This window comes from Suncus etruscus, chromosome 20 (assembly GCF_024139225.1).
Source record: "Suncus etruscus isolate mSunEtr1 chromosome 20, mSunEtr1.pri.cur, whole genome shotgun sequence".
NCBI classification, from domain to species: Eukaryota; Metazoa; Chordata; class Mammalia; order Eulipotyphla; family Soricidae; genus Suncus; species Suncus etruscus.
In genome coordinates, this window is record NC_064867.1 from 43,001,891 (window position 1) to 43,029,267 (window position 27,377).

The following is a 27,377-nucleotide window of genomic DNA, read 5'->3' on the forward strand; positions in this document are numbered from 1 at the left end:
CATCTGCTATATAGGCAGCAGCAGCAACAGCAGCAACAAAACCCAAAACGAACTTTAGATGGCACCGCTGGTCTAAATCTGGCGGCTGTCTCACTCACACCTGCCCTTTCCAACACACATGACACTGCCCGTCACCTGCCCTCTTTCTTTCTTTCTTCTTTCTTTCTTTCTTTCTTTCTTTCTTTCTTTCTTTCTTTCTTTCTTTCTTTCTTTCTTTCTTTCTTTCTTCCTTCCTGCTTTCTTTCTTTCTTTTTCTTTCTTTCTTTCTTTCTTTCTTTCTTTCTTTCTTTCTTTCTTTCTCTCTTTCTTTCTCTCTCTCTCTCTTTCTTTCTTCTTCTTTTTTTCTTTCTTTTTTTCTTTCTTTCTTCCTCCCAGACCCTTTCCACATCCCCTTTCCCAGATACCTTTGGGGACTCTCCGTCTTTACCAGACTCACAGCAAAGACAGGGGTTCAAAATGCCAGGACACAGAGACATCCACTTGGTACATCTGCTGTGTCTTTTGTGTATGTGTGTAGGTGCAGAACTTAACTTTTATTTTGATAAGATTCTCCCAGAGGCAGCAAAAACTTAAATGATCTATGCTGATATTAGATAATGTTAATAACAAAGCCTTTTATCTATTTTTTTACTTTTTTATTTTATTTATTTTTTATTTTTTGGTTTTTGGGTCACACCCGGCATTGCTCAGGGGTTACTCCTGGCTGTCTGCTCAGAAATAGCTCCTGGCAGGCACGGGGGACCATATGGGACACCGGGATTCGAACCAACCACCTTTGGTCCTGGATCAGCCGTTTGCAAGGCAAATGCCGCTGTGCTATCTCTCCGGGCCCTACTTTTTTAATATTTTTTTATTTATTGATGAAAATGCATCACATAGTTGACATAACTGATCATAATACAATGGTTTCAGGAAGACCAAAAGCAACATGATTTAAAAAAAAAAAAGAAATAGAAATTGAAAGAAAAACTAAAGAGATGGGAGAGAAAGAAAAGAAAATTTTCAATAATTTTGAAAATTATGACTCACGAATGAACTCATTAAAGCACTAGCAGAAAGTTTAGTAAACTCTTATTTTTTTTTTTAAAGAATGAGAGTTTAAAAAATACAGTAAAACCGGTGTGGGTGGCAATTGTTGTTTGCATAGGCCCAGCAAAATATGGGGAAAATGGAAGGGAAAAACCTTGGCCTGAGTACAAGGAGAACTTATCCCTGAAATTTTCTGGCCTAAGACCAACTCAGGGCTCCAGGCATATTAGGCTGTCCAACCCCTGATTCATTCTCTGTGGTCCTGGTAAAAATATTTTTCACAAGATCTGCTGTGTCTTAAAGCCAGCTGTGCATGAAGCCCCCCAATTTTGCTTTGGCATGCCAGACCTTCTGTGTGGCCTTGGGGAGGAGACAAAAAAGAGTTGCAGAGAGATGCCACTGGCCAGGCCTAGAGACCAGCCCAGTTGTTGTGTCCTCTGTGCCCCCTCTCTTGCCTGGGGGAGCCCAAGCTGGAACCAGCCAGCAGGGCATGCATGCATGGATCTCAAGGTGGACACCCCCACCCAGAATGACCCAGGAGAGAAAGGACAGAGGGGACACACACAGACGCAAAGGGAGGACTGCTTTTTGCAGCCTGCCAAGGCGCCAGCCTCTCCTTGCAGCCCAGGAGCAAAGGCCCAAGCTCCTTGCAGTCTCCTCCCAGGACTGCCAGGCCTACATCAGCCTGGCACCGGGGCCCTGAGAGTTAACTGCCACTGCCTCGGTGCCCACTCGGGGGCTGGTGCCCATGAGCAGCTCCCATTGGCCCAGGAACCGGCTAGGGCCTGATTGGGTGGCTCCTGCCTCCCCTGGCCACCTCATTGGGCTCCTCCCTCCAATGACTTAGAGTGGCTGCCCCGCCTTCAGAAGCCACCCCAGGCCCGGCAGAGCTCCTGGGGCTCCCGGGGACAGCCTGGGGTGCCTGTCTGTCGGCTTCTTCCCCAGACCCAGCTCTCCTGGCCGGCCCTGGACCTCCAACGGATCTCCTCCCGGATCCTTGGCTCACTGGTTTTTGCTCCTGCCTTCCTCCCCCAGCTTCCATTCCCCTTCTTCCTCCTCTGCTGGGCCCCATCGCCTCTCATCCTCAGCATCCCACTGCCTGCCTGCTTGTCTGTCTTCTTCCTGGCTTCTCTCTAATCTCAACTTCTTGGGCCCACCGGTCCTAGCTTTACCGCCCCACCCAGGCTCCTGAATTCTTTCTTACCTAGATCAGCTTCTGACAACCCCAGATCTCAACTCACTTAACTTTATAACCCTTGACCTCTTCTTTACCATTGACCCTGACTCTGTTGGTCTCCCCACACCCCCAAACTATAAACCCCCTCTGTCTTCTAGCCTGGGTTGCCCCACACTGAGGTCTCCCCCTGATTTCTGATCCCCTTTCCTGCAGGTCCTTTTTGACTTTGCTACCTGTAGGCTAGTTCCTGCTCTCTCTGTGTCTCTCTCTGTGTGTCTCCGTGTCTCTCTGTCCGTGTGTATCTCTCTCTCTCTCTCTCTCTCTCTCTCTCTCTCTCTCTCTCTCTGTCTTTGTCTCTCTGTCTCTGTCTGTCTCTGTCTGTCTCTCTGTCTCTCTACCTACCTACCTACCTAGCTACTTTCCTACCTAGCTACCTACCTACCTAGCTACCTACCTACCTACCATGGACTTCTTGATGAGTGGTTTGGCAGCCTGTGGGGCCTGTGTGTTCACCAATCCCCTGGAAGTGGTGAAGACCAGAATGCAGCTGCAAGGAGAGCTGCAGGCCCCCGGCACCTACCAGCGACACTACCGAAATGTCTTCCATGCTTTCTTCACCATCGGCAAGGTGGACGGCTTGGCTGCCCTGCAGAAGGGCCTGGCCCCTGCCCTCTTGTACCAGTTCCTGATGAATGGCATCCGGCTGGGCACCTATGGGCTGGCGGAGGCTGGGGGCTACCTGCATGCAGCCGACGGCAGCCTCAGCCCTCCCCGAAGCGCGGCAGCTGGGGCCATGGCTGGGGTCATGGGAGCCTACTTGGGGAGCCCCATCTACATGGTGAGAAAGGGTCTTATCTCGGGCCTTCAGGGCTGACCCTTGCTCTAAAGAGAGGGTGGGTCTTCTTAGCCTGATTCTGAGGTGGTGGGTGGGTTTGTGTAGGGATTTGATTAACAAATCCATAAGTAGAGGGATCAAAAGTCCTAGGAATCACAGAATTATCATTTCCTTGATGATCTGGTATTGATAAAAGGTTGATAACCTGGACCCAGAGAGAAGATATGACCATCTCAAGGTCATGGGCCAAGGAGAGAGCATAGGGGTGAGGTCACATGGCATATGCCCCAAAGGAGGACCCCAGTTTGATCTCCATTGCCGCATGGCCCCTGAGATCACCGGATGTGGTCTCAGAGACACCTCCCCCCACAAGCACTTGCAGGATGACCCAGGTTATCCCCCAAACATTGCAGAACCAGAGCAGCATCATATCTTTACATTGAACTGGTTTGCCAAGAATTGGTAGGAGGCCCCCACCTTAAATCTCCTGAGCATCCTTTGGGAAGTTAAAAGTGGGGGAAGGACACGAATTGCTTATTGCTAAGACCAGGTTCTGTTTTGATTTTTTTCAAATAAGATAAGTGATGACTTCTATAGAAGGAGGAGATGGTGGTTTCTCCAAAGTCAGCTAGCTGGACACGCCACCCCACAGGATTGGAGGGGCTAGAAAACAAGTTCGACTTCACCATCTGCCCCCAGCGCCTGATAGGGATCTTGGTTATGGTGGTATCCACTGAGCTAGACTTTTAATTAAACTGGCATAAAATGCTGGACACTTACTTAGGACTTGCCTAACAGAAGAGTCTTGGGAAATACTGCCATATTTTTTCCAACTTTCCATCCCCCACTTCTGCCCTTAAGGGAGGGAGGGCCGGCCGAGGGGGAGGGGTGTCTCGCAGTGCTAGGAGATCTGTCCCCTGGGACTGGAGCCAAGGGACACAATCTCATGACCAGTTTATTAGCAGGAACAACATTAATTATGAGCTTAGGGTGATATTGGGTGCTGGATACCCTAGGAAAAGTGAGTGGAAAGGGGTCAGTTATTCTGAGCCAGAGGCTATAACCATTCTCTTGTTCCCAGGTAAAGACACATCTGCAGGCCCAAGCAGCCACAGAAATTGCCGTTGGGCATCAGTATAAACATCAGGTGAGTCTTTTTCCAAGTCTCCTGGAATCCCTGAGTTTGCTCCCATTGCCCTGCCCACCACCATCATTTTTATGTCTACATGGAACAATGCCAGCCTAGACTCAGCTCTTCCTACCCCTCTTATTCTGCCCTTCAGAGTCCATCTGTTGGCTGGAATGATAGAACAGCGGGTAGGGCGCGGGTAGGGCGCTTGCCTTGCACACACTTGACCTGAGTTCGGTCACCGAAATCCCACATGGCCCCCTGAGCATGCCAGGAAGGCGTCCTGAGCAAAGCTAGGAGTAGCCCCTGAGCATCGCCGGGTGTGGTTAAATAAAGACAAAAAAGGGCCCGGAGAGAGAGATAGCACAGTGGAGAGATAGCACAGCGTTTGCCTTGCAAGCAGCCGATCCAGGACCAAAGGTGGTTGGTTCAAATCCCGGTGTCCCTGATGGTCCCCCGTGCCTGCCAGGAGCTATTTCTGAGCAGACAGCCAGGAGGAACCCCTGAGCACCGCCGGGTGTGACTCAAAAACCAAAAAAAAAAAAAAAAAAAAAAAAGACAAAAAAAAAGTTCACCTGGAGGGACTGGAGATATAGCACAGCAGTAGGGTGTTTGCCTTACACACAGCTGCTCCAGGACACACAATGGTTCAAATCCCGGCATCCCATATGGTCCTCCATGCCTGCCAGGAGTGATTTCAGAGCACAGAGCCAGGAGTAACCCCTGAGCACCACCGGGTGTGACTTAAATAAAACAAAACACCAAAAAAGAGTCCACCTGGAATTCCTTCCCCCATGTGCTCAGTTCCTCTAGTCTTGCGCCCTTCTTTCTTTTGTCCCAGCTTTCTCCCGACATGCTGAAATCCTAATTTCCATTACCTAGCATGCCTCTTCCTGATTTGACGAGGGACAGAGCAATGATGTGGTAAAGAGCTGAGGGGCTACATCCTTCCACCCAGTCTTGATGAACTGGCCATCGAGACCTGGATGGCAGTGTCAGTAGGTGGCACATCCTGCTACAGGAGTGATTGAACCCTGTCCCCTTGGTCTTCCTCCCACCAGGGCATGTTTCAGGCACTGGTCGAGATTGGCCAGAAACATGGTCTGATGGGACTATGGCGCGGGGCTATAGGCGGCCTACCCCGAGTTGTCATCGGTTCCTCCACCCAGCTGTGTACCTTCTCTTCCACCAAGGACCTCCTGACCCAGTGGGAGGTACTGCCTGGAAAGGGGGTGGGAGCACCCCGGGAATGGCATAGGGGCAGGGGGAGGGCAAACTGAAATGGCTCCGGTGGGAAGGATGTCAACATTTAATATAAGAGAGAGCCAGGATTTAGGGATCACTAGCTCTGCCATTACAGTTCTTGTCCCTTCGTCCATGAGTTCATAGGGTATACCCTGTCCTTTCTCCTTCGGAGTGGTACTTCACTGCCTAACACTATGTCTGATGGAGTGGAAGCTTCTGGATGTACCAGCTCTCTCTTCGAGCCCCAGAAAGGGGATCTGTGTTTCCCTAAGGGGGCCAAATGGCAAAATGATTGATCGACGTCTTCCTCCCTATCCCCTTAGATATTTCCTCCCCAGAGTTGGAAGGTAGCTCTGATAGCTGCCATGGTGAGTGGTATTGCAGTAGTGTTGGCCATGACGCCCTTCGATGTGGCCTGTACGAGACTCTACAATCAACCCACAGATGCCCAGGGCAAGGTGAGAAAAGAATTCTGGGGGATGAATGGGCAGGGAGAATTGAGGGGGTTCAAAAGAAGAGATAATGGGTGCAGGGTGGGAAAACCTAAAACGCAGCCTGCAGAAGTGAGACCCTAGTGGGCACTGACAGATTCCTTCCTTGTGCTCTTCCTCCCTCTGTAACCTGTCCTCAGGGCCTCATGTACCGAGGGATGCTAGATGTTCTGCTGCAGACGGCTCGGACGGAGGGCATCGTGGGCATGTACAAGGGTATCGGTGCCTCCTACTTCCGCCTTGGCCCCCATACCATCCTCTCCCTCTTCTTCTGGGACCAGCTGCGCATTCTCTACCGCACCTACACCAAATAACCAAAATCAACAACTCTTTGTACACTCCTGCCTTGGTGACTTCTGGCCAGGTGACCCCCCTCATCCATCCATGGGAGACAGCCAATCCTATTCCCCATCTTTCTCAGGGTCGAATCACAAGGGATTGTGTCCTCCCTTCCTTATTGCTTTAAACCTTACCTGTCATCCCTCTTCTGTTCTTCACACACCCTCTCTCAGGGCTGAAGCAGTCACTCCAAAGTGTATTTCCTCCCTTTCTCTGTTGCTGTGCTGGATTTCTTCATAGCCCAGGCACAACTTTAAATTCACTCCTCCTCCTCCTCCTCCAAGACCAAAGGGAATTGGAGGGAACTGGGTGTCTTGTTAGATGTAAAGGCATAGAGATTATATTGATTTATAAAGCGTTTATTTCTTCAGAAGGGATGTGTCTTATATTCATGCAGAGGGAAATAATTACAAGAATATCCACTCCCAGGACCTGGAGAGATTGCACAGCGGCGTTTGCCTTACAAGCAGCCGATCCAGGACCAAAGGTGGTTAGTTCGAATCCCGGTGTCCCATATGGTCCCCCGTGCCTGCCAGGAGCTATTTCTGAGCAGACAGCCAGGAGGAACCCCTGAGCACCGCCGGGTGTGGCCAAAAAAAAAAAAAAAAGAATATCCACTCCCTTTCCGCCCCCTGAAGAGTGGGGTCTCCAAAGCTTCAACAGCGTCGTGCAGTGTTTCAGCGTCTTTATTGGGTACCAAAGATGTTGGGGTCATGAAGGGTCAAGGTGTTCACCATCTGTTCAAAGTCAACCAGGCTCCAGGGTGGAGGTGGCATGTTTTCGGGGCCAAGAGAGGACATGTTGTCAGGGCTGGAGGTAGGGGATGGATGGAAAGAGAACACCATGCAGGCCTCAGATCTGGAATCTTCTACTATTGTTTCCCAGGTTAGCAAGGGCTCTATGACCCCCCACCCACCCCAAACCTCTCCTTGCTCCTTCTGTTTCCTTGGAGAACCTTACTAGCCAGTCTCTCTCTGCTCTGCAACTCCCAACCCTTTCTCCCAGGAACCCCCCTGCCATCCCCCGTCCTGAGCACTTTTCGTCCTCCTTACGGGGGCTGGTTGAAGGTGAGCAGAATATCAGTCTGGTACTGGGGCAGTCGCAGCAAGGCCTGGTGCATTGTCACAGTCTTTGCTTCCTAAAGCGAACAGAGTGGTCCCTTATGCATGGATGGTCCCTTAGGCAACCCCTTCCATCCCTCCTCCAAGGAAGCAAGGCTCAGGTTCCCAGGTCTCGCCTGCTGGTTTTCTTTTGCTTCCTGATGGTCCCTTATGTCCCCTTATGCATGCATGGTCCATTAAAGTCCCTTATGCTACTCCTTCCATCCCTCTTCCAAGGAAGCAAGGCCCAGGTACCCTGCTGCGTTTCTTCTGCCACCTGATGGTCCCTTATGGTCCCTTATGTCCCATATGGTTTTCTTTTGCTACTTGATGGTCCCTTATGCTACTCCTTCCATCCCTCTTCCAAGGAAGCAAGGCTCAGGTACCCAGGTCCCACCGGCTGCTTTTCTTCTGCCACCTGATGGTCCCTTATGCACGGTCCCATCCCCCCTCCAAGCAAAGCAGGCCCAGGCCCCAGCTCTCACCTGCTGGTTTTCTTCTGCTACCTGATGGTCCCTATGGTCCCTTATGTCCCTTATGGTTTTCTTTTGCTACTTGATGGTCCCTCCCTCATTCATGGTCCTTGATGGTCCCTTCTGCACCCCTCCCATCCCTCCTCCTCCAAGCCAGCGAGCTCCAAGGCTCAGGCAAGTCTCCCGGTTCTCTGTCCCTCACCTGCTGGTTCTCCTTGGCGACCCGCTGCTGTCCGGAGAGGAGCCAGGCTTCCTGGCAGCAGTCTTTCAGGGCCAAGTTCTCCAGGGGCAGGGGCCGCACGGCTTCCACGAGCACCGCCTCGGCATCCTGCGTGTCCCCGAGGTCCTGGAAGTGGTACCTGGGGTGGGTGGCACGGGGTGATCAGCGGGGGAGGTGGCTCCTTTTCGGGGTGCTGTTTATTGATTTATAAACATCGATAAATCATAAACCCTATACATTATAAATCATAGCATTGATAGATTATAGAAAATATGAATTCTATAAATCATGAACGATACAATTATAAATTATGACACTGTTATAAGCCAGTGTATTTATCTGTAAACATGTATAAATGATCCTGTTTACATCACAGTATCCTATTGATACACAATGAAATATTAGTAGGTTCATATCAATATATTGATCATTTATACTGATATACATATATTGATTTATATCAATAATTTATATCATAGATCCTTATGTTCATAGATTATTTATTCATTTGCAGCTAAATGTATTTACTTATGACTTATAAGAATGATTCATAAATAGAACATAAATAGAATGCAATACATAATATAATTAAATAAACGTAAACAGATAAATATAAATATAAATAATGAATAAATATAATTCATAAATAAACAACATGAATGGTGAATATTAATTTATATTAATAATTTAGATCACGAATCATATATCCAGTCGCAACTAAATTTACATATTAATTAATAGACAATTAACCGACTAATTAGTTAATTGGTTAATTAATCCGTTAATTAGCCTGACCGAGCGGCGGCCTCTCCGCGCACGTGGCCCTGCAGCTGCAGCAGCTCCAGGACGAGGCTCTGCGCGCATGCGCGGTGGCAGAAGACCTCCTGGTGGTCGGGCACGGGCCGCAGCGCGCTGGCGTCCACGGCGCCCACGGGGAGAGTCGCCGAGAAGGCGCCGCCGAAGAGCGGGCGGGCCCGCGCCGGGGTCTCCGCCATCGGAGCAGCCGGCCGCCCGGCCTTCCGGGGTCCCCGGACCGCGCCGGCCAATCCCTGCGCGGCCTGGAGGGTGGGGCACGCCCATCGAGCGCGCCGGCCAATCCGTGCTCTCCGACGCGCTGGAGATTGTCCACGCCTATCGAGAGCGCCGGCCAATCCGTGCTCTCCGACGCGCTGAGGGTTGGCCACGCCCATCAAACGCGCCGACCAATCCCCGTGCGCACGTGGAGGTTTGGACACGCCCGCCGAGCGCGTCGGCGGCCAATCCGTGCTTCTCTACGTTTTGCTGTGTAGTCACGCCCATCGAGCAAGCTGGCCATTCCCCTTGCTCGGCGAGCTGGCCAATCCCCGTGCTCGGCGAGCTGGCCAATCCCCGTGCTCGGCTTCTGGCTAACCCTCTGCACTGGGAGGTTTGGCCACGCCCAGCTCAGGCTCCTCACACACACACAGAGACCTTGAGAGTTGGCCACGCCCACCGAGCGTGCGGGCCAATCCCTGTGCTCGTCGTCGGAGGTTTAGTCCCGCCTCGAGAGCGCGCTGGCCAATCCGAGCTCGCGCCTCGGGAGGGGGCGGTGCTGTACCCAGAAGTCGAGGTGCGGCCTGGAGTGTGGGGCTGAGGTTGAGCCTCGTTTTGGGCGCCTCAGTCTCCCTGTTTTCTCATTCATTCATTCATTCATTCATTTATGAATTATATTATGAAATTTAGAAACATAATAATTTATAATATGACATTAATATAAATGTAATATGTAACATATTTTAAATAGGTATAAACTTATAAATAAATCTGTATAAACAAATTTATGAATAAATATAATAATATAATGTAAATGGAATTATTTATAAATAAATTTATTATTTATTTAGGGTTTGGGGCCACCCCCGGCAGCTGGCTTCCTCCTGTCATTCTGGGGGACCAGCCATATGGGGTGCCAGGAATTGAACCAGTGACCTTCTGAGGTTGACCCCATGCAAGGCAAAGGCCCTACCGCCGCGCCATTGCTCCCCTATCCCCCCAATCTCCTCCTGTTAAAAGAAGGGGGTCGTACCGCCCAATGGGGGACCCTCTGTAGGATCCATCCCATGAAGGGACCAATCTCCAAACAGGGTCTTGCATGAGGGGGAACAGTTGCAAAGTCTCCCACTTGCTTCCTCTGCCATGGTCATGCCATGGCATGACCTTCCATTCCTGATCAAATGTCGGATTTCATGCCAGGAGGGATTAAGGGAACAATGGGGCCAGGTGTGAGGCCTGTTCAGGATGTATTCCTGAAAGGGATTATGCATCTAATTTACCTCAGATCTTCGCTTTGGGATTTGGGAATGGGGCAAGGGTTTGGATAGGATGGTTGTTCACTGAGGCCCACTGCCTGCCACACACCTGGATGAAAGCTCAGATTAAGCCATTGGTTATTTTTTTCTATTATAGCTTTGGATGTCGAGTTCTTTATGTTTTAATTCAGGTCTATCCTTGCAGCTAATTTTTCCCATTCATGTTGATCCTCAGCACCTGGAAAGTGTTTAGAGCATAAACATAAAGCATTGTTTGTGAACCAGATTGTATAATGAATTTTGAAATTGGTACCCATGAATTTGAGGTCATAGAAATCACCTATTTCCCAGCCAAGAGCCCAGCAAATCATTTGGCTGTTCTAGTAACAGGGTTCCATGTATGGTTGGATTACTTTCATATTACAATAATGTCCACATATTTGCTAGATTTTACATGAAGGGCAGGTGGGCTAGAAGAAAATTAGGATGGAGCTTCCGCCTCGGCAGAAATACAAGGAAGAGAGAAGCATATTTGAGTTTTTTGGGGGGACCATATTGGATGGTCTTCACGGCTTGCTCCTAGCTGGAACACTCAGGAAACACTCCTGGTGGTATTCAGGGGACCAAATGGGATCCAGGGATCAAATCCTAGGTTGGCTGTGTGCAAGGCAAGTGCCCTATCCATTGTACTGTTGATCCAGACCCCCTAAGATAAGATAGTTTAATATAATATATTTTGTGGCAGAAAATTTGTCGGGACCTCCTAGGAGTGTTCTTTCTCGTCAAGGAAATATTGGAAGCAAAGATTGGGAGATGAGAGTGTATTTTTGGAGAAATGCGAGTATATTGTGCGTTCGATAAGGTACACTAGGGAATGGGTTGAAGGGAATTGTGAAGGCCAGGAGAGCAGAAATGGCATGCACAGGGTATTCATCGAGCTATTGAGTTCCTCCTATGGCTACACTTCTCTCCAAGTTTCATTTCTTAAACGTTAGAATTAAAGGTATGCATAAAGCTGACTCTAAAATCTGTTTCTGGGTCTGCTCCTAGGAGCTCGGAGAACAGCCTTCTGAATATAATATACCAAAGTCAGAGAAGTAGGGGACAGGCCAGAGTGTCCATACAGGGGGCAGGATATTTTACACTGCACATGATTGACCTCGCTTGATCCATGCATGACACGCCATACAATCCCCCTGGAGTCTCACCAGCTATGATCCCTGAGCACTGATGAGTGTGGTCCAAAGAGCAAAGTCAAAGAAGTAGGGGGAATCGAATGGCAGGTCAGCCCCAGGATGTTTCTTTCATATGGGGAGATACAGACTTTTTGTTCCTCTTTGCCCTTTTCTCCTTCTCAAACTCATTCCACCTTCTAGTCCTGGCTTGGGACTAAACTGGTTCTGTCTGACTGCACTGTGAGCATTCAAGCAGATAAGAACTTTCTCAAGATGGTATCTTCAAAGTTAGAGAAGTCAGTAGGCCTCTGGTACTGGGCATAAAATTTAGGGCCTATTTATGGATCAGGAGGAGGGTAGAGTACCTACATTAGGGAGAGTAAACAGAAAGCCCTGGGCTGCCCAGCCCAGCATCTCATTTTGCTTTTTGTTTTGTTTTGCTTTGTTTTGTTGTTTTTTGTTTTTTTTTGTTTTTTTTTTTTTTTTGGTTTTTGGGCCACACCCGGGGGTGCTCAGGGGTTACTCCTGGCTGTCTGCTCAGAAATAGCTCCTGGCAGGCACAAGGGACCATATGGGACACCGGGATTTGAACCAACCACCTTAGGTCCTGGATCTGCTGCTTGCAAGGCAAACACCGCTGTGCTATATCTCCGGGTTTGCTTTGTTTTTTTGTTTTCTTTGGTTTTTGGGTCATACCCGGCAGCACTCAGGGGTTGCTCCTGGCAGGCTGGGGGACCCTATGGGATGCTGGGATTCGAACCACCGTCTTTCTGCATGCAAGGCAAATGCCCTCCATGCTATCTCTCTAGCCCCAGCATCTCATTTTGTGTCTGTGACATGCCAAGAGTCATATCCTCCTAGGACCCTTGTGTAGCAGGTACTTCGGAACCTCCTCAATGATGGTTTTGATTTTTTTTTTCTTGGTTTTTGTGTGTATGTGTGTGTTTCCCCCCTGCCTTTGGTCCTTACCCAGTTGTGCTCAGTGCTAACTCCTGGTTCTGTGCTCAGGGGTTCCTCCTGGCAGGTTCAGGGGACCATATGGGATGCCGGGATTCAAACCACCAACCTTCTGCATGCAAGCCAAATGCCCTACCTCCATGCTATCTCTCCAGCCCCAGTCCTCCACAGTTCTAAAACTCTTTGGACCCCAAGTAGGTGGGCTCTTCTGGGGATAGGCAGCAGGTCTCCATGAAGTGACTGAGGCAGAGGGCCAGACCTCTAGGAATGCAATGGAAGACTGCCCTTGTTCAGCAAAGTCCCACTGCTCTTTGTCCTTTCACCTTTTTATTTATATCTGACATTTGTTCTGGACTTCTCAACAAATGACTTCCCCTGTGTTTCCAAGTCAAATACTCCAAGGATCCAATCAATCAGGTCAATGACTTGCTATTCAATCTGAAAGTACCTATTTGGCAAACTCTCCTGCCTGGACAATTTCCAGCAAATAAGATCCATTATCTAGCATGGTAAGGATTGAGGGACAAATCTAATGAGTCACTTTTCTAATTAGGGTGTGAGGGCATGTCCAGCTCTCAACTCTTCTTTGGGGAGGGGGTTGGGCCACACCTGGCATTGCTCATGGGTTACTCCTGGCTCTGTGCTCAGAAATGACTCCTGGCAGGCTCAGGGGGACCATATGGGATGCCGGGAAGTGAACCCAGGTCTGTTCCAGGTTGGCCACATGCAGGACTATCGCTCTGGCCCTCAACTCATTTTTAATTGACTGAGTCAGGACTCTTGGAACATTCTCTTTTTTTTTTTTTTTTGGATTTTGGGCCACACTCGGTGACGCTCGGGGGTTACTCCTGGCTATGCGCTCAGAAGTCGCTCCTGGCTTGGGGGACCATATGGGACACCGGGGGATCAAACCGCGGTCCGTCCTAGGCTAGCGCAGGCAAGGCAGGCACCTTACCTCTAGCGCCACCGCCCGGCCCTGGAACAGTCTCTTATTCAGTTGTGCATATGATGATCTCCCCAAGTTGTTAATCTTGGGGAGAGGTACCCTAGAACCCATCCCACCACTTTGAGAGTGCCCAATGGTGCCAGGATTTGTCTTATACTAGAGAGATGATACTCAGCACCCAAAATCTAATATTTACACTTCTTCGGGAAGAGATAGGATAATTATATTGGGGGTTGTTTTTAGACCATACCCAGCCATGCTCATGCTCAGTGCTTACTCCTGGCTCTGCACTCAGAAATCAGTCCTGGCAGGTTCAAGGGACCATACGGAACTCCAGGGATTGAACCCCAATAGGCTGCATAAAAGGCATATATAAAAGGCATATATTAAAAAAAGGCATATATATATACATATATATTTGGCATAAAAGGGGGGCCTAGCCTCCAATATATATTTCATTTTTTCTTTTGGGGCACCACCCGGTGACACTTAGGGGTTACTCCTGGCTGGTGCTCAGAAATTGCTCCTGGCTTGGGGGACCATATGGGTCACTAGAGGATCGAACCATGCTCAGTCCTAGGTTAGTGCATGCAAGGCACATGCCCTACCGCTTGCACCACAGCTCTGCCCCTACAACATATATTTCTGTTAATGTTGTAGCTCTTGTGGGTGCCCACGCCTGGCATCAGGAATCAAACTTAGGGCCTCTAAAAGTTAGATATGGTCTCAACTACTGAAGCCACACCCCCAGCCCACATTAAGCAAGATTGGAGGGCGGGATTTCATTTATGAAGCACACCTGGCAGTGCTCACAGGCTTCTGATTTAGTGCTTGAGGGCCACTCAGTGATGCTGGGTACCATATAGTTCCAGGTATAAAAATCAGGTCTCCTGGGACCTGAGAGATAGTACAGCAGTAGGGCATTTGCCTAGCAAGCAGCCAACCCAGAATGGGCGGTGGTTCAAATCTGGCATCCCATATGGTCCCCCAAGCCTGCCAGGGGGTGATTTCTGAGCACAGAGCCTGGAGTAATCCCTGGGTTACCCAGCACCGCTGGGTGTGAACTGAAAACCAAAAATAAAAATAAAAAATTAGGTCTTGTGCATGCAAAGCATATGTTCAAAGCTATTTTCACACCCAGTGACCCTCAGAGCTCACTTCTGGCTGGGCTCAGGGGATCATATAGAGTGCCTGGGAATAAGCTTGGGTTAGCTGCATGCAAGATAAGGACCCTATCCTACTGTGCTCTTTTCAATTTAAAAAAAAAATACTCAATTTCAACTAAGAGGTTCTTAAAAATAAATTAATATTTTTCTACCCAAATAGATTGGACTATTAAGAACCCATGTAGGCTGGGGCCAGCGAGGTGGCGCTAGAGGTAAGGTGTCTCTGCCTTGCAAGTGCTAGCCAAGGAAGGACTGCGGTTCGATCCCCTGGCATCTCATAGGGTCCCCCCAAGCCAGAGACAATTTCTGAACACTTAGCCAGGAGTAATCCCTGAGCATCAAACGGGTGTGGCCTGAAAAACCAAAAGAAAGAAGAAAGAACCCATGTAAGTCTGAAGAGTTGTGTGACCTGGTCATGGTCATGCACCAGCTATCAGAACAGCCTCGGAAGACATGTGCTTCTTTCAAAGTCTCCAGGGATAACAAGAGAGCTAGGACACGCAGTGCCAAAGACGTTAGTGCCTTCCTTTACAGATAGCAAAGTGTCTCGGAGACATGTCCCGTGACAGTCGTAGTAGCCACGTGGGTCTGGGAGAGGGCATAAAGAGCTGGGGGTGTGCTTGCACCCTGACATCACATTGTCCCCTGAGCACCACCAGGAGCAATCTCCAATCATGGAGTGGGATAGGGCTGTCAGTGCTCCCTCTTCTCTGAAAAGAAAAAGGTTAAAAATAAAGAACAGGGCTCGGAGAGATAGCACAGCGGTGTTTGCCTTGCAAGCAGCTGATCCAGGACCCAAGGTGGTTGGTTCGAATCCCGGTGTTTCATATGGTCCCCCGTGCCTGCCAGGAGCTATTTCTGAGCAGACAGCCAGGAGTAACCCCTGAGTACCGCCAGGTGTGGCCCAAAAACCAAAAAATAAAAAAGTAAAAAAAATAAAGAACAGAAAGGTCTGATATGAAGATACAGTTTATAGTTTGTGGAAGATCAGGATGTCTTTGTGTCTGGGGTGATTCAATGCTTAGTACTCAGAACCCCACCTAATATTCCAACCTCCTTATTTTTTTGGGGGTCACACCCAGTGATGCTCAGGGGTCACTCCTGGCTATGTGCTCAGAAATCACTCCTGGATTGGGAAACCATATGGGACGCCGGGGGATCGAACCACAGTCCGTCCCAGGTCAGTGTATGCAAGGCAGACACCCTACCGCTTGCACCACCGCTCCAGCCCCTCCAACCTCCTTTTTAAAGGGTGGAAATGTTTCCTCAGCCTCTGATTAGGTCAAATCCTTTTATGTCTCTGGGCTTTTCATATGCCCTCTACCTTGTACACTTTTTCTTTCTATCTCTATCTCTCTTTCCCCCCATACTAGCTCATCAGCAAATTTCAAGAAAAACTTTGACTGAGGCCAGAGCGATGGCACAAGCGGTAAGGCGTTTGCCTTGCAAGCGCTGACCTAGGATGGACCACGGTTTGATCCCCCGGGATCCCATATGGTCCCCCCCCACAAGCCAGGAGCGATTTCTGAGCTCACAGCGTCACCAGATGTGGCCCAAAAACAAGAAAGCAAGCAAGCAAGCAAGGAGGGAGGAAGGGAGGGAGGAAGGGAGGGAAGGAGGAAGTAAGGAAGGAGGAGGAGAAGGAAAGAAGGAGGAGGAGGAGGAAGGAAGGAAGGAAGGAAGGAAGGAAGGAAGGAAGGAAGGAAGGAAGGAAGGAAGGAAGGAAGGAAGGAAGGAAGGAAGGAAGGAAGGAAGGAAGGAGGAAGAAAACTTAGACTTAACTGCTATTCCTGTGGGTTCCTGCAGCTTCTGGCCCTGATGTCCCCACTGCATGTTCTGCACTTTATTACAAAGCTCTAATTCCAAGAAAGGCAGGGAAACAATTACTTGTGTTGACTTTAATTTCCTACTACATTGTACAAGATAAATATATTCTAGTACAAATTTACCTTGCACATAGTGTTCCATAAATCTTTATTGAATGAAGTTTGCTTAAGAAACAGGAAGTTGGCTCAGAGAGACGGCATATGTGTTAAGGGACTTGTCTTTGATATGACAGACTTAGAATTTAATCCCTGGCACTGCAGTTATGGTCCCCCAAGTCACGCCAAGAGTGACCCCCGAGCACAGTCAGCTGTGGGATAAAAAGGAGAAATGTGAAATAAAGAACTGGATTAGCCTCTGCCCATTTCCTAGGAAAGAAACAATCCTTCAACATTCCCAACTGGGGGTTCAGAGCAATAGTCCAGTGGGCAGGGCACTTGCTATCTCAGCACCCTATATGGTTTCCTGAGTTCACCAAGGGTGAACCTTGGGGCTGGCCTGATAGCACAGTGGTAGGGCATTTGCTTTGCAAGCAACCAACCCGAGATGAACCCGGATTCAATCCCCGGCATCCTATATTGTCCCCTGAGCCTGCCAGGAGTGATTTCTGAGTGCAGAGCCAGGAATAACCCCTGAGGGCTGCCAGGTGTGACCCAAAAACAAACAAAAAAGATTGAACCCTGATCTCAGAGCCAGGCACAAGCCCTGACCTCTACTGGGTGTGCACCCCCCTCCCAATAATAAAAGAACAAAATTCCCAACTACTATAACCTCCTCATTACTCCTGGTGTTCCATGGGGATGTTTATGCTGAGGGGAAGAAAAAAATCAAGATGGAGTAAATCACATCAGAAAGAGCAAGCTGGTGATTAGAGGGTCTAGTTTCTGAGCCACTTGTCATCAACCCAGTAAAAGTTACAGACACTGAGATTTAGAGAAACTTTTTTTTTTTTTTTTTGGTTTTTGGGCCACACCCGTTTGACGCTCAGGGGTTATTCCTGGCTATGTGCTCAGAAATCGCCCCTGGCTTGGGGGGACCATATGGGACGCCGGGGGATCGAACCGCGGTCCGTTCCTTGGCTAGCACTTGTAAGGCAGACACCTTACCTCTAGCGCCACCTTCCCGGCCCGAGAAACTTTTTTTTTGTTGTTTTTTTGGGTCACACTCGGCAGCACTCAGGGGTTCCTCCTGGCTCTAAACTCAGAAATCGCCCCTGGCGACCAGATTGGATGCCAGGATTCGAACCACCAATCTTCTGCATGCAAGGCAAACGCCCCACCTCCATGCTTGCTATCTCTCTGGCCCCAGAGAAACTTCTTAGGTGGCTGTTGTGGCTCCACTTGTTGTAATCCAGCCCCGGGTGAATGGGTCTGAAGCAGTGGTACTGCAAGGATTAAGAAAAATAAAATATAGGGCCCGGAGAGATAGCACAGTGGCGTTTGCCTTGCAAGCAGCCGACCCAGGACCAAAAGGTGGTTGGTTCGAATCCCGGTGTCCCATATGGTCCCCCGTGCCTGCCAGGAGCTATTTCTGAGCAGACAGCCAGGAGTCACCCCTGAGCACCGCCGGGTGTGGCCCAAAAACCAAAAAATAAAATAAAATAAAATAAAATAAAATAAAATATTATTTAAAAAAGAAAAAAGAGGGGCCGGAGACATAGCATGGAGGTAAGGCGTTTGCCTTTCATGCAGGAGGTCATCAGTTCGATTCCCAGCATCCCATATGGTCCCCCTGCCAGGAGCAATTTCTGAGCGTGGAGCCAGAAATAACCCCTGAGCACTGCCAGGTGTGACCCAAAAACCACAAAAAAAAAGAAAAAAAAAAAGAAAAGAAAAGAAAAAAGAAAAATAAGACAGGGGCTGGAGCAATAGCATAGTGGTGGGGCATTTGCCTTGCATGCAGCCGACTTGGGAGGGATCTGGTTCGATTCCCAGCATCCCACATGGTCCCCCGAGCTTCGAGCCTGCCAGTAGGAGCAATTTCTGAGCTCAGAGCCAGGAATAAACCTGAGTGTCGCCGCCGTCGGGTGTGGACCCAAAACCTAAATAAACAAATTAATTTACATTAAAAAAAAAAAGGAAAATAAGATTGATTTAAGGGAGAAAAGCTTGGGACAGAGTCTTCCAGCCTTGAGTCCATGGTGTGTGTGTGTGTGTGTGTGTGTGTGTGTGTGTGTGTGTGTGTGTGTGTGTGTGTGTGTGTGTATGAGAGAGAGAGAGAGAGAGAGAGAGAGAGAGAGAGAGAGAGAGAGAGAGAGAGAGAGAGAGAGAGAGAGAAAGCGAGGGCAAAGTTTCTGAGTTGGGGCAAGCAGGGTGTGCGTTCTGTGATAAGCTACAGTGGGCAGTGATATGCCCACGCCTGACTGCTGCTGGGAAGAGCAGGGCGGCACAGCTCCCGACAACCGTCTAAATGTGCAGCTTTTTATCCTGACAGTGGAAAGTCACTGCGAGCTCTTCCCTAAATTCCTTGAATTGTTCTGGTGAATGGCTGAGTGATGAATGAGTCTAAAGGAATTACAGGACTCCCTGAATTTCAATATTCATTTGGCCATAAATGAGTGGTCTGGGAATTCCTGAGACTTGGGGCTGAAATAAGGATGGACTTGTAGAAAATAGCCCCCTGCTGTGAAATTTGACACCAACTCAGGATGGACCCTCCTAGCAGCTGCCAAAAGAAAGTCTACTCACCAATGATCTTGAACCTAGAAATTGTGGATTTGGGGCACAATTCCACCCAGACAGCTATCACTTCATTTAAAACAAGTACTTATATCCAGTAAAAGAATCTAATAAAATAGTTGTTTTGTTTTGTTTTTGGATCACACCCAGCAGTGCTCAGGGGTTACTCCTGGCTCTAGGCTCAGAAATCGCCCCTGGCAGGCACGGGGGACCATATGGGATGCTGGGACTTCTGCATGAAAGTCAAGCGCCTTACCTCCATGCTATCTCTCCGGCCTCAATAAAATAGTTTTTTAAAAGGCTACACTTGGATTCATGGGGCCATCGTCTCCAAAGTGTCCATAAATTTAACATTTTTCTTTTTTCTTAACATAATTTGGCTCTTCTTTTTTTTTTTTTTTGGTTTTTGGGCCACACCCTGTGACGCTCAGGGGTTACTCCTGGCTATGCGCTCAGAAGTTGCTCCTGGCTTCTTGGGGGACCATATGGGATGCCGGGGGATCGAACCGCGGTCCGTCCTAGGCTAGCGCAGGCAAGGCAGGCACCTTACCTCCAGCGCCACCGCCCGGCCCCGACTCTTCTTATCTATTAGTCAAAGCCACTACTTTATCCCCTTTTACAGATAAGTTGGTTTTTTTTTTTTTGTTTTTTTGTTTTGTTTTGTTTTGTTTTGGGTTTTGGGTCACACCCGGCGGTACTCAGGGGTTACTCCTGGCTGTCTGCTCAGAAATAGCTCCTGGCAGGCACTGGGGACCATATGGGACACCGGGATTCGAACCAACCACCTTTGGTCCTGGCAGATAAGTTGTTGTTGTTATTGTTCTAGGCCCTAGAATCTAGGGGACCACACCTGAGGGTACTTAGGGCTTAATCCTGGCTCTGCTGTGATAAGGGCTCACTCCTGGCATGCATGCTCAAAGGACCATACATGGTGCTGGGAATCAAACCCAGGTTGGCATGTGCAAAGTGAGTGCCCTACTCCATTATACTATTTTTCTGGCCCCCAAGTAAATTGTTTGGAAGTGAAAATGGCTTTTTTTTTGGGGGGGGGGGTTTTGGGCCACACCCAGTAACGTTCAGGGGTTACTCCTGGCTATGTGCTCAGAAGTTGCTCCTGGCTTGGGGGACCATATGGGACACCGGGGGATCGAACCGCGGTCCGTCCAAGGCTAGCGCAGGCAAGGCAGGCACCTTACCTTCAGTGCCACCGCCCGGCCCCGAAAATGGCTTTTTTTTCTGCAGCTATGTTGAGAAAGAATGAGGGAGAGAAAGGACTTTGCCTTGAATCTGCAAATCTAGGGCTCAGTGGCAACAAACAGTCTTGTTCCTAGTCCTTTCTGCCCTGGATACCTTCCTGGGGGGGGGGTCCCAAAGTTCTCCATGACTCAGTCAGTGGAAAACCACTCAGTTCTTTTAAGGTCGTGGTGCAGACAGTGTTCCTCCCAGCATGTCAAATGCTTTGACTAAACACTCTAAACACTAAACACTCCCTCTAGTGCTGGGTCTCTTTCAGTGAAATTGGAAGTCTTGTTGGCTGCCAGTTAAGTGTTTAAGTAAGAAAGAGGCAATATTAGGAAAGGAATTTCTTTCCAGCAGCAGTGGTTTTTCCTGTTCACTTTTTGTGTACCCTAATTTGACTTGGTGACAAAAATTTATAACTTTGATTGGAAAAATAAAGGTAGGAAATTTGGGGCTGGAGAGAGAATGCAGCAGGTAGGGTGTTTGCCTTGCAGGTGGTTGAAACTGCCTATGTCTTCAACAGTTGAACTGGTTTCTGCCCAGTGAGAACAACATGCCTATCAAGAACACACGTAGCATACATGAAACCACCAAAGGCTCCGCTGGCTTGTTTTTGTCATTTTAGGCAACTGTTCAATGAATGTTCCAGGAATCAAGATGGCGGCCCAAGGTAGGTGGAAGAGAAAAAAGTTTGTGTGGACCAAGAGTTCAGTTAGCCTTGAAAACTCTCAGCCCCGAAGAAAGGGTCACTCCATTTTTATAGCTTCAATCACAGAAGCAAGCGAGTAAGCAAGGGAGGTAACTTACACAAGCCAAATTGCAGTTAAATCTGATGTGGCACAAAGAGATTTGCACAGAACTGCTTTGCTTCCGTTTCTACACTCTGGTGATTTGGCCCTTTCTTGTGCTCATAATTTTTTGTTTGTTTGTTTTTGGCCATACCTGGTGATGCTCAGATGTTACTCCTGGCTATGTGCTCAGAAATCGCTCCTGGCTCATAGGGTCCCATATGCCAGGGATTGAACCCAGGTCCATCCTGGGTTCTGTGGTGTACCCCAAGACCCACCCATATCTGGGAGGAGTTTTGGGAACCGGATAATAGGTGTAACTACCTGCAAGACCTCCCATTTCTGGGAGGGGTCTGGAAAAGGATAGATAAACCTCTGAGCCAGGGGATTCGGCCCTTTTGCCGTTTCTCTCTTGGCCTGGCTTGGCTTCCTGGCTTTTGGATCTTTGGGCCGCATGGAGCCCAAAGGGAAGATGGCTAACAGGAGATAAGATGCAGGGCTAGCAAAATATTGCTGAATGCTTGAAAGGTTGACATAGGCCACACACCTGTGGTGGCAAGGGCATGAATAAAGATGATTCTTCCTGATGCCTGCGTGTGAGTGATTTCACCTGGGCCTGGAACTCGCCGGCTGCATGGAGGTTGCAGAGCCATGTGGGCTGGATGGCATCATCCACCATCCAGCCCCATCGTTATTTATTTAACACAACAGGTTCAACCACGTGCAAGGCAAAGACCCAACCGCTGTGCTATTACTCCAGCTCATTGTGCTGATAATTCTTTCTCCACTCTGTCCCATAAATCTCTGTTCATTTCCCTCATATTCCAGATTTCCATTAAATTCCTTTACACAATCTTGGAAGTTCCCACCATGAAATTAAGTTGACTTGGGCATACATCACAAACTGCCCACCTACATATGAATCACAAGGCAATTCTTGCCCACTTCTACCCCTAACACGTGTCTTTCCCCTCTGAAGAAGCCCACATGAACACATAACACTACTCCCTCTCCTCCTACACTTCCCCATCCCACCCATAATCGTGGAAATAGTTTATTTCAGTTTGCCTCCCCTGAAATAATTTCCCCATGTCTTGAAATTCTGCCTTAGAATTTTTTATTATTGGTTTTTTGTTCTTGAAGCATTTGTGGAGAGGGGCCCATACCTAGCAGTGCTCAGGGATCATTCCTAGAGGTGCTCAGAGAACTATATGGGGTGACAGGGATTGGATCTGGTTTGGCGATATGAAAGGCACACAAGTCTAGGCTCCTACCCCCTTGTATCACCTCTCCTGCCCCTGGGATCTTTTCTGAAGGTGTCCGTCTTTCTCTGGGTGATATTTCCAATTAGACTTCTCTTGAGCCCAATTTTTGCATCTCAAGGGTGTCTAGCCTTTTTGTTTCTGGGCAGTTTCAAAACCAGGCAATTTCTTTTTTATTTTTTGGTTTGGGGCCATACCACTCAGAACTCAGGGTTTCCTTATTCCTGTCTCTGTGCTGAGGGATCAATCCCAGTGATGCTTAAAGAGCTGAATATGGGGTCAGGGGTCAGCAAGATGCAAGGCAAGCACCTTACCCACTGTTGCATTATCTCTCTGGCTCTATGCAGCTTCTTTAAGTTACATCTTGTTTTTATTTCCTGAAAAATTCATCACTAACACCCTCCCACCACACATCTGCCTGTAACAGTCTCCTTTTCTAGTACTGATTTCTGCAGTGCTGACATCAAATCTAGGGTTTCATTTTGCTGCAGAATAACGGGGGAAAGGGAGAAGATAAGGGCATGCACTTGGAGGAACAAGAAAAAGTGCAACCAATTTATTCGACACCAGTAGGCACAGATAGAGCCACCTCACAAAAACAGCAACCACCAAGTCTCACTTTTTTGGGGGGGTGGTGGTGGTACAGACACACCTTGGAATACTCAGAGGTTACTCCTGGCTCTGCACTCAGGAATGACCCTTGTCAGTCCTTGAAGAACTATACTGGAGGTCAGCTGCATGCAAGGCAAGCAATCTACCCACTGCACTATCTTACCAGCCCTTAGTGACATTTTATAGTCTGCACTAGAGAGGGAAATGTGCCGAATAAAGATTAGAAATGACAGGGCAAGTGGAGATAAACAAACTTGTTGGGGTGGGACAATACACAACTGCAGGCTAATTTGGACCAGACTTACCTGATCCACCATGTGAGGCGAAATATAAAAAGTAGTAAATGGGAGCCGGAGAGATAGCATGGAGGTAAGGCATTTGCCTTTCATGCAGGAGGTCATCGGTTCGAATCCCGGCGTCCCATATGGTCCCCCGTGCCTGCCAGGAGCAATTTCTGAACCTGGAGCCAGGAATAACCCCTGAGCACTGCCAGGTGTGACCCAAAAAATACCATAAAAAAAAAAAAGTAGTAAACAAAGGCAGGGCTGAGAGTTGGATCTCCCCATGTTACAAGCAGAATTTCCTTCTCAACGTATGTAAATATGCAAAATACCACTGAGCTTTTTTGGTGATGGTGGGGAGAAGAAGGGGATGCTGGATCCTTACCTGTCAGTGTTCTGGGGCTATTTTTGCCTGTAAGAGGGTGTGGTGCCACTCCCAGAAGTTCTCAGGGGATTGAGAGGTGCTGGAGCTCAAGTTCAGGCTCCTGCATATACAAAGATGCATTCTCAGTCCTGTCAGTTGAATCCAAGATCCCATTCTTTGGTAAAACAAGTATTTCAGGGACCAGAGTAGTGGCACAAGTGGTAGGGCATTTGCCTTGTACACACTAACCTAGGATGGATCACGGTTCAGTTCCCTGGCGTCCCCATGGTCCCCTAAGCCAGGAGCAATTTCTGAGCGCAGAGTCAGGAGTAACCCCTAAGCGTCACTGGATGTGGCCCAAAAAGCAAAAACAAAACAAACAAAAATATTTCACTATTGGATTCTACTAAAATTCTTTTTGACATTGAAAAAAGACAAAAAACAACAACAACAACAAAAACCCAGAAAATCCATAGCAGCTCTCTGAAAATTCAGGTGGTGGGAAACCTGCTTATGAATCACACAGACCAATGGTTTCAGGTCCAGCCTGATAGCTGCCGAGTGAGACTGGCAGGACTTTTTGTTGTTCACGATCACACCCAGTGATGCTCAGAAGTTTCCTGGCTCTGCATTCAAAAATATTTCCTGGTAGTGCTTGGGGACCAAATGGGGCCCCAGAGATCAAACTCAGGTGGACCTCATGCAAGGCAAGCATTCTATCTGCTACCTCCAGCCCCCAGCATGGCTATTCCTTTTTAGCGTGCCAGGAATTGAAATCAGGGATTCATACATGAAGTAGGTAAGTGGGGGATAGGGGATCTCTAGCACCCAATATGGTTCCCTGAGGCCTCTCGGAGTGATTCCTGAGAGCAGAAAGTAGCAAAGAGCATATGGCCACACCTACTTGTGGACAGTCTGATAAGATACTTAACTGGTACCAGCACAGCCCAGAGAAGGCCACACCACCCTCCAGAAAGAAGCTCTAATAGGAGCAAAGGATTGTTATGAGGACATGAAGGTGGACCACCAAGTTTCAAGCTCTTCCCCTTCACAAGACTTTTTCTTTTGGCCTCTGGACCACATCCAACTGAGCTCAGGTGTTCTTTATTAAACCCCTACCAGTCACATGCAAAGCAAAGCAAAGCCTTCTCTGCTGTCCTATCTAACTTCACAAGACTTTTTTGTTCTTTGGGCCATGCCCGGTGATGCTCAGGGGTTACTCCTGGCTCTGAGCTCAGAAATCGCTCCTAAAATAATAAATAAATCGTTTTTGGCTCAGGGGACCATATGGGGCACTGGGGATCGAACCTCGGTTTGTCCTGTTAGCGTGTACAAGGCAAACGCCCTACCACTTGCACCACCACTCCACCCACACCAAACTCTTATTTATGTAAAAAGCCCCACATTCAGCAGTTTGGGAGAAAACCTATAAAACCAATTCTACAAAGGTCAAGAGGTATTTCCATTCTGGTTAGTTGGGAGGAGATATCTACTCTTAGCTCTTCCCCTATGGAGAAACACACATTCTTCTTTTCCACTTTTTTGTTTTGTTTTGTTTTTTTGTTTTTGGTCACACCCGGCGGTGCTCAGGGGTTACTCCTGGCTGTCTGCTCAGAAATAGCTCCTGGCAGGCACGGGGGACCATATGGGACACCGGGATTCGAACCAACCACCTTTGGTCCTGGATCGGCTGCTTGCTTGCTCAGGGGTTACTCCTGGCTGTCTGCTCAGCTCCTGGCAGGCACGGGGGACCATATGGGACACCGGGATTCGAACCAACCACCTTTGGTCCTGGATCGGCTGCTTGCAAGGCAAACGCCGCTCTGCTATCTCTCCGGGCCCCTCTTTTCCACTTTCTTTTCTCTTTCACTCTAGCCCAAGACTGACTAATCTTTTTTTTTTTTTTTTGCTGCGGTGTGTGTATGTGTATGTGTAAAACAGGGATGTAGAATGTAGGAGTGGTTATTTTGGGGCTACATCCAAGGATACTCAGCAGTTACTCCTAGCTTTTTGTTTTCTCCCCCAAGTCAGGGGCAATTTCTGAACGCATGGCCAGGGGTAACTCGAGCATCACTGGGTATGGCCCAAAAAACAAACAAACAAAAAGAACACTGGATGGTAGATAATTTTGCCAGTCCATTATGTACATATAGTAAATACTGTTTCTCAGGGAAAGGTAAAATTTTATATAGTTGTAAATTTTCATTATATTCCGTTGCCAAAGAAACATTAAGAATTTTAGGGGCCTGGAGAGATAGCACAGCAGTGTTTGCCTTGCAAGCAGCCAATCTAGGACCAAAGGTGGTTGGTTCGAATCCCGGTGTCCCATATGGTCCCCCGTGCCTGCCAGGAGCTATTTCTGAGCGGACAGCCAGGAGTAACCCCTGAGCAACGCCAGGTGTGGCCCAAAAACTAAAAAATAATAATTTTATATAGGGTTGGGGCTGGAGAGATAGCATGGTGGTAAGGTGTTTGCCTTGCAAGCAGGACCATGGTTCGAAACCCAGCATCCTATATGGTCCCCCGAGCCTGTCAGGAGCGATTCCTGAGCATAGAGCACTGCCCAAAAACCAAAAACCAAAAAAAAAAAAAAAAAGAATTTTATATAGGGGCCAGAGAGATAGAGGTAAGGCGTTTACCTTGCACGCAGAAGTTCGAATCCCGGCATCCCATATGGTCCCCCGAGCCTGCCAGGAGCGACTTCTAAGCATAGAGCCAGGAGTAACCCCGAGCGCTGCCAGGTGTGACCCCCTCTCCAAAAAAAGAATTTTATATAGCTGTATAAAAACTAATTTGGAGAAGTCAGAGCAATAGCACAGCTGGTCTGCGTTTGATCCCCAGTAATCAGTATGGTCCCTCAAGCCTGCCAGGAGTAATTCCTGAGTACAGAGCCAGGCGTAACCCAAGTACCACCTGGTGTGGCCCCAAAACAAAATAAAAAAATAAACAATTTAGTCAGCCCCCCCACCCAAATAAGTTAAATTTAGGAACACTGGAGCCAGAGCAATGGCACAGCACATCAGGCATTTGCCTTGAATGCAGCTGATGTAGGTTCAATTCCAAGCAACCCATATGGCTCTCGAGCCTGCTAAAAGCCCTGCACACACAGCCAAGAGTAAGAGTAAGGGCCCGGAGAGATAGCACAGTGGTGTTTGCCTTGCAAGCAGCCGACCCAAGACCTAAGATGCTGGTTCGAATCCCGGCGTCCCATATGGTCCCCCGTGCCTGCCAGGAGCTATTTCTGAGCAGACAGCCAGGAGTAACCCCTGAGCACTGCCGGGTGTGAGTAAGAGTAAGCCCTAAACACTGCCAGGTGTGGCCCAAAATCAAAACCCTCCATGCCACCAAAGCTCAGCAACATTAAACTTCTAGACCAAAATCAGGACGCCCTACAGACACTGCCAAAGATTCTATCAGAGAATCTTCTGTAAAATAACTTCTTTTTTTAATATATGGAATGCTTTATCAACTCACATGTCATCCTTATGCAGGGGTCAAGCTACTCTCTGTACTGTTCCAATTTTAATATATATGCTACTGCAGGAAGCACTGCAAACAACTTCTTCGTGCATCACTACAGTTAATTTTTTTGTTTCCAGTTTCTTGAGTTCACGCCTGGCAATGTGCTCAAGGGAATATATGGAATGCTGGGGATCAATCTAGTTTGGGCACATGAAAGGCAAGCACCGTACCTAGTATATTCTCTCTGCAACTCCATTTTTGTGGGTTTTGGCCACACCTGGGATATCCAGGAGCATTCTAGGTCTACTTCTGTTCAAG

General features: G+C 48.4%; 2 protein-coding genes and 1 non-coding gene across 4 annotated transcripts; 1 reads left to right on the plus strand and 2 right to left on the minus strand.

Moving 5' to 3' along the window:
• Positions 1–2,567: 2,567 nt before the first annotated feature.
• On the plus strand, positions 2,568–6,618 carry SLC25A35 (solute carrier family 25 member 35). 2 transcript variants are annotated; one of them, XM_049766317.1, is made up of 5 exons: positions 2,568–3,044; positions 4,123–4,188; positions 5,232–5,384; positions 5,739–5,873; positions 6,047–6,618. In XM_049766317.1, the coding sequence occupies exons 1-5, from the start codon at positions 2,670–2,672 to the stop codon at positions 6,218–6,220; spliced, it is 903 nt and encodes a 300-aa protein (XP_049622274.1). In that variant the 5' UTR covers positions 2,568–2,669; the 3' UTR covers positions 6,221–6,618. The 2 variants fall into 2 exon arrangements, with proteins under 2 accessions (XP_049622274.1, XP_049622275.1); XM_049766318.1 differs by lacking the exon at positions 5,232–5,384.
• A 306-nt stretch (positions 6,619–6,924) lies between these two features.
• Positions 6,925–9,049, minus strand: RANGRF (RAN guanine nucleotide release factor). Its single transcript, XM_049766335.1, has 4 exons — positions 8,834–9,049; positions 8,021–8,177; positions 7,298–7,383; positions 6,925–7,055 (listed from the first exon to the last, which is right to left on the minus strand). The coding sequence occupies exons 1-4, from the start codon at positions 9,031–9,033 to the stop codon at positions 6,932–6,934; spliced, it is 567 nt and encodes a 188-aa protein (XP_049622292.1). The 5' UTR covers positions 9,034–9,049; the 3' UTR covers positions 6,925–6,931.
• Positions 9,050–27,043: 17,994 nt separating this feature from the next.
• LOC125998394 (U6 spliceosomal RNA) lies at positions 27,044–27,147 on the minus strand. The gene has a single exon (XR_007491971.1). It is a non-coding gene; the product is annotated as a U6 spliceosomal RNA (small nuclear RNA).
• Between the last annotated feature and the right edge of the window lie 230 nt (positions 27,148–27,377).